Raw genomic sequence first — 16,439 nt, forward strand, 5'->3', positions numbered from 1 at the left:
AATTACAAGATCTCTTTAGGACTTCATAAAGGCACACTCTATTATGTCAGAATGGATTGAAGGCCTGTGAACTATATGATCCAATCAAATTCCTTTGTGTTTCTTCTCTATATTTCCTCCTGAAAAAAGACTGCCGTTTTCAGTGGTTTCAATTTGTTAAACCTTTCCTCCGTCACTCACCAGTTCTCCAAATACTATTGTAGAGGACCATGTGAAGAGGATATGAGGTTCAAACCCAAACAATCTCTTCTTCTAAGATGTGGGCTAATTCTGCAAAAGCTATGAGAAACTAGTATGTCTGTCTTGGTGTATGCCTTTGTTTTTCTCACTGCTGCTGGTCCTGCTGCCTTAAAGCAAGCCTTTTTATTTGCTTGTGTGTTCCCGCCTGTTATTTCTAATTGTTGATAGTCAAGTGATCAAGTCTCCTGGCCTTTTAAATCCCTGTATCAGTGGCTTTTCCTCTGGTGTTGCCAAACCGCACACAGTCGAAGGGCAGTAACATGTGTTTTAAATGTGATCCAGACTTCTGTAACGTGTGAGGGGAAATCTGATGCCAGCACCACCCCTGTCTCACCGACTCCCCAGCCACATGCCCATCTGACTGAAAATGTAATATGCCAGGAATATATATGTAACACGTACATTGGAGGGAATATTGGAACTATATTTATCATATGTACGCATAAGAGGAACAGCTGCTTTTCTGTTGGCTGTATAGTCATGCTTACATGTATATTCGTTTTTTCTAAATGGCAACATAATAGTTATGAAACATACAAAAAAAAAGTTTTTACATAGGGTTATAATGTGGTGCATAAATGTGTGTCATCAAACATCAGATTAGTTGTTGTAAACTATTCACACTGATAGATAATAATATATCAAATTATCTTAACAACAATATATAAAAGTATTGCATAACAGCTCTGCTTCTTTCAAACAGCAGAAGGAAAATATAATGAAGCTTAAAGAGAGGGTGGGGAGCAGTTAGAAGCACATTTTCAATAAAATCTATATTTTACAAGGGAGACAGGGTTCAACTTCTACTGTGCAAACAATAGTGCATGTTGGAGATGTTATAGTAGATCATGGAAAGTACTAGATGTCCCGTAAACACACACAGAAGAAAAATATATGTAGCCACGGTAACAACACCACAAAATAAACTTATTTACAAATACATATCCATAGCAACAAACAGGTAAGGCTGCAGTGACAAGATTTCAACGGGATATGTTCAGAAAGCATCTCTGATCCTGGACCTCCAGTTTATGGCCCCTTCAAAGCCGTTTCTGCCAGTCTGGTAGTCCCTGATAGCCTGTGTGATCTCTTCTTCTGTGGTCATTACAAAAGGACCTGAAGGCCACACACAAGACATATGAAAATATTAAATTACAGCTGCTTTGTTTGTCACTTACTTAACACATCCAAGCAACTCTTTTGTGCAGTGACATGTTGCCAACATGGAAGGAATAAGGAAAATGGCATACCGTGTTGTTCCACAGGCTCTTTGATTGGTTCTCCAGCGATCAGAACAAAATGGGAAACTTCCAAGCCCTGAGGAGGAAATAAGAAACAGTGCCAATTCACTCCCCGGCAAAAAAATAGGTCACAAGCCTGTGGGGGCAGTGCTATGATCTGGGGTTGCTGCAGTTGGTTTGGTCTAGGTTCAGCAACGTTATATGCCCAAAGAATGAGGTCAGCTGTCTACCTGAATATACTGAATGACCAGTATTCCACTGGCATGTTCCAAGATGACAATGCCAGGATCCATCGGGCGCAAATTGTGAAAGAGTGGTTCAGGGAGCATGAGACATCATTTTCACACATGGATTGGCCCCCACAGAGTCCAGACCTGAACCCAATTGAGAATCTTTGGGATGTGCTGGAGAAGACTTTGCGCAGTGGTCCGAATCTCCCGTCATCAATACAAGATTTTTAAAAAATCAATGCAACTCTGGACAGAAATAAATGTTGTGAAATTGCAGAAGCTTGTGGAAATGATGCCACAGCGAATGCGTGCCTTAATCAAAGCTAAAGGCGGTCCAACGAATATTAGAGTGTGTGACCTTTTTTTTGGCCGGGCAGTGTATCTTTGTCTTTGTGTGACAAGTGTCATGACTTTCATTTGTAATTTCTTAGAGATCAGGACTCCCAAAAGGTCCCCAGAAGAATGTGTGACCTCACAAGAGGATAAGTAAATAAATCTTAATGTCTTTTAAACACTGCATATTTTCACTTTTTGTGGAACTCTGACATCTAAGAAGTTGTGGTAGTGATTTACTGTGGATATTAACTAAGAGAAAACAGAACATTTCCAACTGGCTATGGGTCAGTGCAATCTGTAAACATGTCATTTTGAATCATCTGTCCAAACCCTTGCCATTTAAAAAACAAATATCATCAAATACAATGAGGGAAAGCTAATGCTCCTCCTAAACCCACAACATTGGGAAAAAACAAGCCTAGAAACAAAGCCTTTAGTAAAGCAATAATGTACGGTACTGAATGTTGGTAAAGCTGATCCCCAGTGGAAACCTGAGAAGTTTATGTGGCATTTTAAAAATAGTGAAACAGAAACATTTAAGAATATCAATACTGAAATGAGGTAGAGGTGACTGAGACGGGCCATGATTTTCAAAAAGAGGCAGATTGCATACTGAAAGTTAAGTTAAGATCGACTCCATCAGGCAAGAGAAAACCAGGGAGACCATAGATAATCAAAAGGAGGGGATTAAATAGGTAAGTCACCAAACAAAAACAATCCCTAAAACCATAATTATGATTAACAAAAGACAATATTTTAGCTCACAATGATCGGCATTTTGGACGTACTGTTAATCTCTCACCTTGTTTTGAACTTTGACGCAGTCCCCATCTCCAAACACCACGGTGTGATGGGGCTCCACCTTCTGCTGCTCCTCATCTGGGCCTTAAAGCAAGAAAATATCAAAGTTGTTGTCCTTACTGTTCAGCTTAATCACCTTGAGCTGTAATTGGGCAGGCTACAGGGTTTTTCGGTTTAGGTTTTTACATGGACATTTCCCTACCATTTGCATTTAGACAGGAATGCATTAGTGTTCAGGGTTTTGGTTTCATGATTCTTTAAAATATACAATGATGTATTTTGTCTTTCCTTCTTAATGACATTCTCAGTAAGAAAGTGTAATTGCTCCACTTCATTTCCCCTAGCAGAAAACAACTCAAACATGACATAGAGAATCAATATAGCATAATTAGATCTTGTGATCACTGCTCTACATATAACTGTTAATTCCAACGAACTGTAGAGCTGGGATAATTACTTTTTGTTCAATTCTGAGTCATGTTTAGGAAAAACCCAGACAATAACTATGTCATTTATGAGAATTAATGAGTTTTGCTGATTTTGAGCTGCTTCTTATGTCCTCTAGAAGGGAACAGGATGAACTTCTTGCTGCTTTAAGCTGACAAATCATCATAAAGAATTGTTTCACAAACAATTTCACACTACAACAGATGTATGTCGCATAAGAAAACCACTGAGTTCAATAGAAATATAGGCATCTACATGTTTCCGAAATGTTGACCTTTCTATGTACACTACATCACACACACTGCTGACATTAAACGCTGAGAAATCAAGACACTTCCATGTGCGGTCGGTGCATTTACCAAAGCCAGCTGGGCCCGATTTGGCCGGACTACATGTCTAGCGTGTCATTAAAACATCTGACAACAATAACCAGTCTGAGAAATACTGCAATGTTACACTGGAAAGTAATCAAACCATAATGAAATTGTGTGAGGGAATATTAAAAGGGGGACTTCTGCATGAAAACAACAGGTTTCAACAAACCAAGAAAGTCTCTGAAAATGAGTTCACTGTTTGAAAGCGTTTATTCTCATGCGAAGGGGAACTCCCTAATCACAATATGGCGTCCAATAAGCAGCACATGCAGTATTTCACAGTATTGTTTCAGACAGCAACACATACACACACCAGGGAGTAGTTCTAACATGTCGGTATGGTGATTGATATGAAGCCAAACTCTGAGATGGATATATTTTATACAGTAGCATGATAATTTTTTCAGTGATGTTTGGCAAATTTCAGATTGAGGCGGAGTGATCTATGAACCCATCAAGCTTTAAAGCGTAACACATGGTCCTTCTGGCTGAACGTAGGAGAGAAGTTTTGACTGGACTGAGATCACACGCATATTTGCAATTTGCAGGAGGAAGAGCAGGGAGGGAAGTGGAGGAGTGTTTAAAAACAAAGGAGTGAACATATCCAACTAGAAGAATAATGTTGGTATCACCCTGTTGAATAGTTATTTCTTCTTCCTCTTATATACATCTGAAGTGTGGCATTACATGAACAGTATACAGGAAATACACCTTTATCTCTTAATGTTTCAAAGTTCAAATAGAAGGAATAGTTACTGAGCCTTTATTTCAGCAGAAGATCAAACAGACAACACTTACCAACATGAACGGATCCTGATAGAGTGTAGATGAATGTTGTCCATCCTGTAAGACACACAATCATTTACATCATCGACTTTAAATTTCCGCTTTTTTACACACAGAGCAGTTGAGGAGAAAGATTGCCTTATGCTCTCATGTAATAGGAATTCTGTCATCTGCCCAAAATGTCTGCGCATTTATGTGCCAAACATGTGAATACATCATGCATACAAATACCAAAAGTAGTATAAACAGTCTAAGGGCTTATGTTGAGGTTTGAAGTTGAGGTTTAGTGGATTTTGTGAAATGTAAGACTCACTGGAGGCAGGGCAGGGACAGAAATTTAGTTGATGAATTGTATTTATAAAAGTTGCCTTTCATTAGTAATCTGAAAAGAGAGTGTTTTATATTCAGCCTTTAAAGCAAAGATAATCAAAAACCTTTTCATTACATCGCATCTTAAAACCCACCTCTTCTCCTTCTCCTTAGAGTTGTACACTTTGTAGATTGTTGCTTTTTAAATGGTTTATTGTATTGTTTTTTTATGGCTGTTACTTTTATTCTTGTTTATTTTGTGTCCTTACCTTTATTTGTTTTTGTTGTGTGAGTTGCGCTGTGATTTTGTATTTCTCTGAACAGCACTTTGGTCTGGCGATTTTAAAGTGATTTAAAAATAAAGAGGGATTGGATGGATAAAATAAATATGTTTTATTGCCATTTTATGTTACCAAGTTTCTCACATTGCTCTGTTGCTTGCCACAACTGGATAACATTTAATAAAGCTTTGTGGTAGACAGGGCCGTCTCAAGGCGATGACATTTCAGAGCACATGCAGTAACAGGAAGTTAAGAGAAAAATGAGGAGGGATATTAAGATCAGTCAGAGCCCAAAGCAACCATGAAATATTTTTGTGTAAGCCGCCTTACAGACCACTTAGGCTTTTGTAATTAGCAAACCATTTACAGAAACACTGTGGGGTTTTTAAAATGTTTTTCTCCTACCTGAGGGGACTGGCTGCACATGAAGGGCATCTTTCTGCATTTTGAAGTCCAGGTACAAGGTCGGTGTCCTTGTGTACACCTTAGACTGAAGGTATGAAAAAAAAATGCTTACTTTGATGCTTCTACCACAAATCCAATCACATGTTTTGTGTAATGCTGCTTGGCAATCAAATATTAAGTTTAAGTTGTTGATGTCAGGCGACATAAAATGATGGTAATATGAGTATTAATATATTAAATGATAAAGAAACATTTTAAAGAAACACCCAAAAAGAATATCCTTATACAGGACAAAAGAATATTAGGAAAAAAATACAGATATGTGACTTAAAGAGCAGGAGCAGGTGACTTGAGTTCAACAACCTGTGTTAAACCCAGAAGTTTTAATGACACACACAAACACGCACTCACACATGCACACAAACACACACAAAAGCTGTTACCAAGTAATCCCACGTAGGCCAGCAAGACAATCTGCTCCTTATATGCAGTTTCCTCTTTTCAACCAGACACTTCTCACACTCATGCTGACCAAATAGTGTGGTTAACAGGCATTCCATTTCACAGACACACCCACCCACCCACCCACCCACCGACCCACACATACACACACATCGTTTGGCTATGTGGCTTGTGGCTATGACATGCAGCAAAAGGCACAATCACCATGAGATTAACAGCTAGCGGTACAGACATCATGTTTAGTGCGTGCGCACACACACACACACACACACACACACACACACACACACACACACACACACACACACACACACACACACACACACACACACACACACACACACACACACACACACACACACACACACACACACACACACACACACACACACACACACACACACACACACCTTTGCTCCTAAAGCTTCTCCAGATATCACAGCCACTGTGACTCCTCCCTGGCTGGGTTTGGGGATACGTGAGGCTTTCAGCTCCTGGTACGCTGGTTCCACCATCTTCTCTCTACTTGGCAGGTTCACCCACAGCTGTAAGCCCACCACCGGCTCCTCTGACACAGGCATCTCAGCATGGACCAGCCCCCCGCCCTGCAGTCATCCACTGGCAAACAAGTTCATATTTTTCAAAAACACAATCAAAAATGTCACACATGCACCACCAGTTCGGCTTTTTCAGATTAAGTGAAATGTCTTGACAACTATTGGATAGATGGCCTTAAAATCTGTTACAGGAATACATGTGTATTGTAGATTGGCAGACTACAGAACATGTGATTAGGATTTATGAAATTTATGAGAGTTTTGCGCAGATTAAATTAATGTCGTTCTTCTCCTTGCTACTGTGAGTGTTGGACTAAACACTGAAATGATTAATTAATAAATGTTGAATGGTTATTAGCGATGTATAACATTTATCATTTCTAGTGAACTTGTTTGCTTTGTATCTATTTGGTTTCATGGAATACAAGGCTGAAGAAACTGCTTGTACGTTTTCAAAAGATGGTGAATTCAATGGAAACAACTGGCAGGAAACATAGGATAAATGCATTACACAAAGTTTATCACGTTAGCCTTCGAACTTTTCCCAGCAGTGATATCAATCATATACTTTATTATACAAAAGGACCTGTTTAGAGTTCTAATTAAGACAACAGTGATTAATAGTGATTCTAAAACCGAAACAACATGCTTTATTCTGAAAATAATAATATATTAAAGGGATTTGAAAACATGGAGCTGGATTCAGGTAGTGATTTGAAACAAACTGGATGAATTATAAAGTTTAGTTCAGCAGCTTCTGCTTCTTCTTCAGTCCGGCTGGAAATTTCCACTGTCAAACTTTAAAGCAGCTGCCCGCTGATTATTCATCCGCGACTGTTCATCATGCTATTTGGTTTATTTTATTGCTTTGTGCTTGGGAATGAATGGATAATGCAGAATACAACCGAGAATAAACCAGAGAAGAGAGACATCCCCTATCAGTGGTTAAAAAAAAATGTAAAGAATCTAATATAACATAATATCTAAGAACTTTAACTTTAGTTTGGGTACATACAGTCCCGTTAAGATGAACCTATGAAACTATGAAGATTGTCATTAAATATAAACGTTGATACAGCTTGTAATTGAATTATGTTTCCAAATCCAGCAGTTCTTACATTTGCGCTGTTTGCGACCAAATTTCTCAGCACAGAAAAATCTTGATAGAAGTTTAATTTGTTACTTTTAGGAGAAGTTATAAACAGATGTGGATTTAAATCAAACATTTACTGAGGAATATCATTTTCTTTGTTGCTTTGCCATGCTCACCACTTCTTTTACAGTTTTAATTTAAGACAGTGTTTGAGCTTTCCCTAAAGGACAGGCAGGCTGCAGTTTGAGCATCTGCAGCTCCAACGTGACGTCCAAGACACCAGAGGTTGCACATAGAGTATATTCAGCTGAACTGATTGAACCTCTGCTGCAGATTGAAGCTGAGACAGCGGCCTGTTTGTGTGTGTGTGTGTGTGTGTGTGTGTGTGTGTGTGTGTGTGTGTGTGTGTGTGTGTGTGTGTGTGTGTGTGTGTGTGTGTGTGTGTGTGTGTGTGTGTGTGTGTGTGTGTGTGGGGGTGTGGGTGTGTGTTTAACTTTACTGCTTTAAAAACACAGGAAACAACCTACAGGGCATAATATCCAATTAGTGTGAGTGCACAACATTTTGATGCATATGTAATGAGTTTGTGGGGATTTTTAAGACAATAGGCTTAAGTGTTGTTCGGCTTTTTTAGTTCACGTTAAAAACAAGTAAATTGAATGCTTCAAGCTGTTGAGCACATTTACCATTACAGGATTAGACTGATATATGACTGATTACCGAGTGATAACGTATGTCGTTTCTGACAAAGAAAATATTTCTCAGCCAGCTCACAAATTTACATTTTATACAAATTGTCATTTTCACATTTTCGTTTTAGTACAAATTCAAACAAGATATAGATTGGTGAGCTCAAGTGGTGTTTTTAGGCTAGCTGTTACCCCCAGTCTTTGTGCTAAGCTAACAGTCTGATTTACTGTGCTGATTGACATCTGTATCAGATGTACTGTATACAGCCCTGGAAAAAATTAAGAGACCACTTCAGCCATATCAGTATCTCTTGTTTTATTTTTTATAGGAGCATCTTTGAGTTAAATGATTTTTCTTTTTTTTAAATTGTATTCTATAAACTACTGGCAATTTTTCTCTGTGTTGGAATTCAACACACACTGGAATGGCTGCCATACATGTAGAGATAAAGATTTGAGGAAAAATTGGAGTGGTCTCTTAGTTTTTTCCGCGGCTGTGTATATATATATTATATATATATATATATATATATATATATATATATATATATAAAACAAGTGAAGTTGAGCAGTACTTGCAGGTCTCCAGCTTTCAGTCGTCCTGAATGAGAGCAGAAGTCTTCATGGGCCATTATCCCCTCTAGAACATATGTTACCTGTTAAAAAAAGATGCACAACATATGTAGCATAAAGCCTCATATTGCCCCATATGATTCACAATCTACTTCAAAACAAATGTAAATAATTTAGGCTATTTTTCTATTTTTTAATCTGATTTCAACGGTTTATTCGACATAAAGTAAAGAAGTTTCTTCAAAGTGAGTGAAATATATCGTTCCAGGTGTTATTAACTCAGGAAACAACTTTATATACGACTGCTGCTCAGACACTAAACGCATGTGCACTTGTTTCACAGCCCCAGTGGTCAGACCGGACAGGAAGAGAAGTGCTGAGTGATGGGTCATGGGTTCGAAAGGTGAACATCTGTGTAAGGGAGGAAAGCTCGGGCCCCTGCAGCGAGCTGCCTGTGATCTGTCTCCACAGCTGTGGGATTTCAAAAGTCATGGGAGTGTGAGCAAACACACCTGCTGAAAGACATGCTGGGAGTATAGCATATTCCTATCCACCCACACTGGGTGATATAAGTTGTATCTGCCAACTCAAATACACTTGGAAGAACTTCTGGCAATTTGAGGACAATATCTGGGTTTTTTAAGTTCGACTTTAGATATACAACCTGCCACATCACCTCTATTCAACAATTTAGTGGAAGAATTACTGCTTATTCAACAGTACAGAGGAAAACTACAATTTGTAAAACAGGCTTGTGTGTGGTGCATTTAAACAGCATATGCTTAAAAAGTGATACATTTATTAATGAACCTCATCCCAGAGAGGATAACAGAGTGGAAGTCAGAATAGAGCAAATTATTATGCTTTCCATTCTTTTAGTGTCCAAAATTAAAAGTTATTTATAAAAATAAAAAAAAATTGAAAATCAAATGAGAGGTGGACTAAAATCCAACAAAAGGAGATCTTTCCTACTAATCCAGTCTAGTTACTCAATGCTGCATTGATTTAGAGTTGCTCTGACACATGACATAGAAGCAGTTCAAAACTTAAATTATCTTATATTAAAACTGTTCTGTAAGATCATGACACATCTGAAACTAAAAGGTGTACCACACATAAGCAGTTTTTAATATATTTTTAAATAACTAACATTTGTCACGTGGTGTCATTCAAACTGTTATTTATTGATAATACCGAAGTAAAATACTGTGCTTTGAGTGAGGGCTTGTATCCGAGCTAACAGTCCTCTGACTGCAGAGAAACTGAGAAAGGAGGCGCTGCTTTATCTGAATATCAAAGCCAAAACAAAACAAACTTCACTGCAGCTAGGATAAAGGCAGATTTGGGTGATATGTCAGTGGTTTTATGACTGAGAACAGCATCTGGACGGTGATAAGGGCAGCTTAAGAAAATGTAATTCTAAGAAGTCAGGTAAAATCTGCTTTTTAAACATTAGAAGTATGTGAACATTTTCTATATCTGATAATAGATGCAATTGTATTTAATAATTTACAAATGAGTCTATTTAATACACAAATAACAATGTCTTAAAATAGTTAATTCAACTAACAGAAAAAGCCCTTAAAAAAACAACTTACTCTAAATCAAACATTTCTCACATTTGAAACTTGTATCCAGCTACCAGAAGCACTTTCCTGTCAAAGACATAGTCAATAATTCATTTTCCACCATATTCTTAAGTCTGATATGAAATAAAAAGTTGTGTATAAAAATATGTAACCCAAAGCTTTATGGGCTCAAACTGGGCACATGGAAACTTAACAATACAGGGCAAAGTGGAACACACTAACAGCTATTTGAATACAGATTCTAATTTTAGGAATACACCAACCCAGGTGATTTCATTAAGTGCCTGACCCTTTCCCTCAACAGGTAGTGTTGGATTACAGGGCTGTGGCTTCCTGGGCTCTGTCCTGTGGTCGCCATCTAGTGATCAAAGTAGGAACTTCACTCCTAACAGTTGGTCCTCTGCTTCTCCTTTTGTTTTAGGGTTAAGTTTAATTCCCTTTTTTATTTTAGTTTGAGGTAATAGGAAAAAGTTGTGCTTTTTTTGGAAAGTGCCACTGTAGTAAGATTCTCTTTAGTGACGGTTGTATTCTCAGGATTAAATTCAGTCAGTTAAGAAGCTGGAACTTGCAATGTTTGCTATTTTTGCTACAATCAAGAGGGCTTTAACATCTTATCAAACGTTCAAGGTTCAAAGGTTTTATTTGTGATATGCACAGCAGATACAGCGTATATGTTGGGTTTTAAAATTGTATATCCCAGGCTCCTCCAACAACTCAACATGCATAGTGTAAATAAGATAGATAGATCTTATCATCATACAATGCCATCTATTCCTAGACCCTCACTTTTGCTAAGGAAAAACCCCTCAACAAACCTCTATGACGAATTAATGGCAAACCTATAATTGATATAATTTTTCAATAAATAAAATACAATCAATAAATTACCCCCCAAAAAATGTGCTGATAAATTTCCTCTCAATTGATTTATTGAGTTATTGTTTTGGCTGTTATTATAGGTTTCCTATGTATGTTTTCTTACATTTCTCTTGTTAATGTCTGTATGGTCTTGAATTAAGTGTTGTATTTTAGGTGGCTTCATACACTGGCCCGCCCAAAAAAAAGGTCACAAGCCTGTGGGGGCAGTGCTATGATCTGGGGTTGCTGCAGTTGGTCTGGTCTAGGTTCAGCAACGTGCCCAAATAATGAGGTCAGCTGACTACCTGAATATACTGAAGGACCAGGTTATTCCATCAATGGATTTTTTCTTCCCTGATGGCACAGGCATGTTCCAAGATGACAATGCCAGGATCCATCGGGCTCAAATTGTGAAAGAGTGGTTCAGGGAGCATGAGACATCATTTTCACACATGGATTGGCCCCCAAAGAGTCCAGACCTGAACCCAATTGAGAAACTTTGGGATGTGCTGGAGAAAACATTGCGCAGTGGTCCGATTCTCCCGTCATCAATAAAACATTTTTTTTTAAATTAATGCAACTCTGGACAGAAATAAATGTTGTGAAATTGCAGAAGCTTGTGGAAATGATGCCACAGCGAATGTATGCCGTAATCAAAGCTAAAGTCGGTCCAACGAATATTAGAGCGTGTGACCTTTTTTTTGGCCGGGCAGTGTATATTCTTACCGTCTCAAATCCTCTGTGAGGATGGTCTGGAAAACCTGCCGGCTTGCTCACTCTGAACTCATCCAACATCAGAAAAGGATCCAGGTTCCTCAGCTGAAACAAAATAAGTATGAGTTTGAATTACGATAATGGTAAGTGTGATGAATCTTTAGCACAGGGGTTTTCAACCGGTGGTCCGCGGACCCCTGGTGGTCCGCGGCGGCATTGCATGTGGTCCGTGACAAGAGCCTATGTTGATCAGTTCACCATTGTTTTTTTTTAATATAAATTCGCTTTGATATTTCAACACATTTCCAGAATACCGTTACATATCGTGAAAAATATGTTTAAAATAATATAAAGGAAATTCAAGCTGACAGAATGTAGCCTTGCGCCTATCCAGTCTATGGTAGCCTGTGATTCGCTAATGGTAATGAGTTGCGTTGCTAACCTCACTTATTATTCATTACGTACAGTCTTGCGAGCAAAGTTGACACACATTTATAAGCATAGCCGACGAGAGTATTTTAAGATAGGTTGTAGTACAGCAAACATTTGTTACATATGTACTAGTCTAGCTATATATCTAGCACCAATGGATCGTTTTGTAGTGAGGAAAGTGCCAGAGGGACAGGCTGCCATGACAGAGGGTCAGGCTGCCACGACAGAGGGACAGGCCGCCACGATAGGGCAAGGACAGGCTTCCGAAGCGTCAACTTCGCAAAAAAGACGAAAAAGAAAATACAATGAGGAATATGTTAAATATGGATTCACAGTGACGACAGACAGAGCAGGAGAGGAGGTACCACTGTGTTTCGTATGTTCAACAATTCTCTGTAATGAAGCTATGAAGCCGTCGAAACTTACGCGGCATATGGAGACGCATCACGTCCACTTGAAGGCCAAACCCGTTGAGTACATGCAACAGATGTTGCGTGATTTCAAAGGACAGCAGGCTACCATGAGGAAGAGTGCAAAAATAAATGAAAACGCACTGAAAGCATCGTATCTGGTCCGCTCTCAGGGTTGCAAAAAGTAAGAAGCCCCATAGGCCTACCAATTGCAGAGCAGCTTATATTGCCAGCAGCCATAGATATTGTGCAGAGCTATGGTAAGCGAAGAAATGTGCCCAACAAATAAAAACTATACCGTTGTCAGGACCACACAATCGGGAAAGACAGACTTGGGGAAATGGCAAATGATGTCAAAGACCAGCTGATGGCAAAATCTTCAGACAGTCTTTCTCCCCTTCAAATCGACGAGACGACAGATGTTACTATTGATGCGCAACTGTTAACATTTGTGCGATACGAGGACGTGGCACTATGTGCGAGGAATTTCTTTTTTGCAAACACCAACTGGCCCGGGCGAACCTACCGGTGTAGAAACTATTTAAAGGGAACACTGGACGATTTTTTCACGGAGCACAATATCTCGTGGCAGAGGTGCGTTGCATTATGCAGCGATGGGGCCCGAGCCATGAGTGGCAGCAAGACTGGACTGTTTGCGCATGTAAGGAGGGTGGCTCCGGGGGTAATTTGGACACACTGCCTGATTCATAGAGAGGCTCTCGCCTCCAAAGATCTCAGTGTTGAGCTCAGTGGTGTGTTTGATGTCGTTGTCAAGACGGTCAACTTCATAAAACGAAACGCATTGAATACACGCCTGTTTTCATCCCTATGCCATGACTTGGGAAGTGAACACAGCTCTCTCCTTTATCATTCAGAGGTGCGTTGGCTGTCTCGCGGCGCTGTGCTCGCCCGTGTGTTTGAACTACGCGGAGCTATCTACGAGTTCTTGTGCGAGAAGCATTCTGATCTGGCTTCCAATTTCAACGATAGTTACTGGTTAACTAAGCTGGCGTACCTCACAGATGTTTTTGCAGAGCTGAACAAGTTGAACAGCTCCATGCAAGGGAGAGATGCAAACGTCATGCAGCTCTACGAGAAGCTCGACGCATTTGTGAAAAAAATGTCAAAGTGGATCGAACGAGTGGAGAGCAATAACTTGGCGATGTTTCCTTCAGTTGAGGAATACCCTGACAGCACTGACATCAACGACACTATATGTGAGCATTTGAGGAAGCTTGTGCGTCAATTCGCAAAGTACTTCACTGATTCGGAAGAGTGGCGCCGTGACAGCAAGTGGATCCTGCTCCCATTCAGTGACGATGCATCAGTAGGGTCAAGTCTGACGGCTGTGGAAGAGGATAAGCTGATTGAGATGTCCACAGACTCTGTCAGGAGGCATATGTACGACACACAGCCCCTTGTTAAATTCTGGATAAGTTGCCAGACAGAATTTCCACAGCTTGCTGCAAAAGCAATGAGGTGTCTTTTGCCCTTTCCAACCACATACCTGTGTGAGAGTGGTTTTTCTACACTGGCGTACTTAAAGAATAAGTACAGGGCTAGGCTTGATCCAGAGAATGACATGAGACTGTCTCTGTCTACCATTTCGCCACGAATAGACAGGCTGTGTGGACTTCACCACGCCCAGATATCACACTGACAGGTAGGCCTAATTCTCCCATGTTTTCACTGTTACGACCCTGGCGGGTTTAGGCCCCGCCCTGTGTTAATGGTAAGCCTGTTCTCTCTCCCTGCTTTTCTCAATCTCTCTCTGCTTTTCTCAATCTCTCTGTCTCTACAGCAGGTGATTGGTGACAGGTCTGTCCTGGCTGGGTTATAAAAGCCCTGACCAGCCAGCAGTTGAGGCTGCCTTGGTCTTCATTTGTTGGATTTTGGTTCTCCGGTGTTGTTGGATTTTTGTTCTCCGTTGTTGTTTTGTCACACACCTAGACTGACTTTGCATGACATTTTTAGTTACTTTTCCCAATACTGAATTGCACAACACTTTATTATTCTTTATTCTTTCTTTAAAATAATCTTTAATTTAATTTAATTTAATAAATCTACTTTTATTATTATAAAATCTGCGTGGCCTCTCTTTCATGTTTCATGCATTGAGCTATGCATGTAACACCAAATACACACGCGCACGCGCAGGCACATCAGTGGGCCGCGGATTGCTTTCTAGTCCGAATGGTGGTCCCTGGGACAAAACCAGTTGAAAACCCCTGCTTTAGCAGAAAGGTTTGACCACACTTACATGTCAAGTTGATGTTTATTTATACAACCCAATATCACAAATGTGGATAGCAACTGAGGATCCCTCCCAATAGATGGACACACATCTAATACAGTAGATGTCATGTTTACAGAATAACCATCATAAAAAAAATAACATTGAACTGACCTCCTTTCTACCAATGCTCCTTCGGACACGAGCACCGGCTCCCTCTGACTGTTCCACACTCAAAACTGTCTTTTCCACTCTCCTGACATTCATTGTGCTGGGAAAATGAACCACTAGTCACTGAAAAATCATAAAATATAAGAAATGTGACAATAAAATGAATTCATGGAGACAACAAAATAATTGTGTTGAGGCAACAAGCTCTTCTTTACAATGTAAAAAGGCAATACAACTTTTCAAATGTCTTTAAAACATCTTGAAACTGTTTTGAAGACATTTGATTAGAAAAGTAACGTTATATCTTCTGATATTATTGCTTTCTACAAGTTTGTGATAAAAGGCAGAATGAGAACAGTGACTGTGATAAAACTATTTTGTTAAATACATGGATTAAGCTATATAATATATTATACATCACACAACATAACACAGCTATTCATCTACTTTCTCTCATCTCATTACTCTTAAGTGCAACCTAAAGTGTCACAGCATGAAGTGGGCAGAAAAAAACACACGATAAGAAAGAAGAAAGGACTGAGGAGGAGAAACCTTTCAAAAGAAAAATTCCACAAAATCAAACGACTGCGAAGTCACTTGATGATGACAAATAAACCGGAAAGATCACGCAAGCACAGGGGTTTCCCGGTTTTAAAATAGGCTTTACTCTTTCTGACAGCAGCAGTCAGCTGACCCGAACAGCCGGTTGTTAGTTGACTTCAGATCTGCTGCAGCACAATTTTCCCTATATTGATCATCTCAATCCGGGTCCCGGAGGCTCCATAATCTGTGTGCGTGTATCCATCGAGTCCATATATCGTAAAAAACAAGGATTTATGTTCTATTCCATGGTGCCTTTTATTTACTGCACATTTTGTTCGCCTGTATTTTTATGGATTATATAACTGTAAACCTATTTGTTATGAATCAACTGACACGAGCACCACCATCATCATCTTTTAACATTCCTACCAACGTTAAAATATTGCAAAACACACCCACCTACCTTAGAGTAAAAACACCACACTGTTCTGGTTGTTTTACTGTGTGTTTGTTATGGGGGATGGTTTGTTGTTGTGACTGCAGCTCTCAGGTAATCTTACAATGCGGAAGTCAGTCAGTCAGTCAGTCATGGGGGCGTGGCTAAATATGTTTCCACAGTGTGGCGCGAAAGGTAAGCAGCTTCAAATAATGTCTATCGGAATAGC

At 39.5% G+C, this 16,439-nt stretch overlaps 2 protein-coding genes across 2 annotated transcripts; one reads left to right on the forward strand and one right to left on the reverse strand.

Moving 5' to 3' along the window:
- Positions 1 to 650: 650 nt before the first annotated feature.
- On the reverse strand, positions 651 to 16,367 carry pir (pirin). Its single transcript, XM_063882008.1, is given in 11 exon segments — positions 651 to 1,356; positions 1,491 to 1,557; positions 2,850 to 2,932; positions 4,468 to 4,512; positions 5,451 to 5,535; positions 6,323 to 6,511; positions 6,513 to 6,530; positions 8,827 to 8,907; positions 11,998 to 12,090; positions 15,235 to 15,331; positions 16,238 to 16,367. Coding segments are annotated over 10 exon segments (873 nt in total). The 5' UTR covers positions 15,328 to 15,331; positions 16,238 to 16,367; the 3' UTR covers positions 651 to 1,237.
- On the forward strand, positions 13,394 to 15,050 carry LOC134863463 (protein FAM200A-like). Its single transcript, XM_063881997.1, has 2 exons — positions 13,394 to 14,490; positions 14,629 to 15,050. Exon 1 carries the CDS (start codon positions 13,456 to 13,458, stop codon positions 14,485 to 14,487), a length of 1,032 nt encoding a protein of 343 aa, XP_063738067.1. The 5' UTR covers positions 13,394 to 13,455; the 3' UTR covers positions 14,488 to 14,490; positions 14,629 to 15,050.
- Positions 16,368 to 16,439: the final 72 nt, after the last annotated feature.

Source organism: Eleginops maclovinus, chromosome 4, assembly GCF_036324505.1.
Source record: "Eleginops maclovinus isolate JMC-PN-2008 ecotype Puerto Natales chromosome 4, JC_Emac_rtc_rv5, whole genome shotgun sequence".
NCBI classification, from domain to species: Eukaryota; Metazoa; Chordata; class Actinopteri; order Perciformes; family Eleginopidae; genus Eleginops; species Eleginops maclovinus.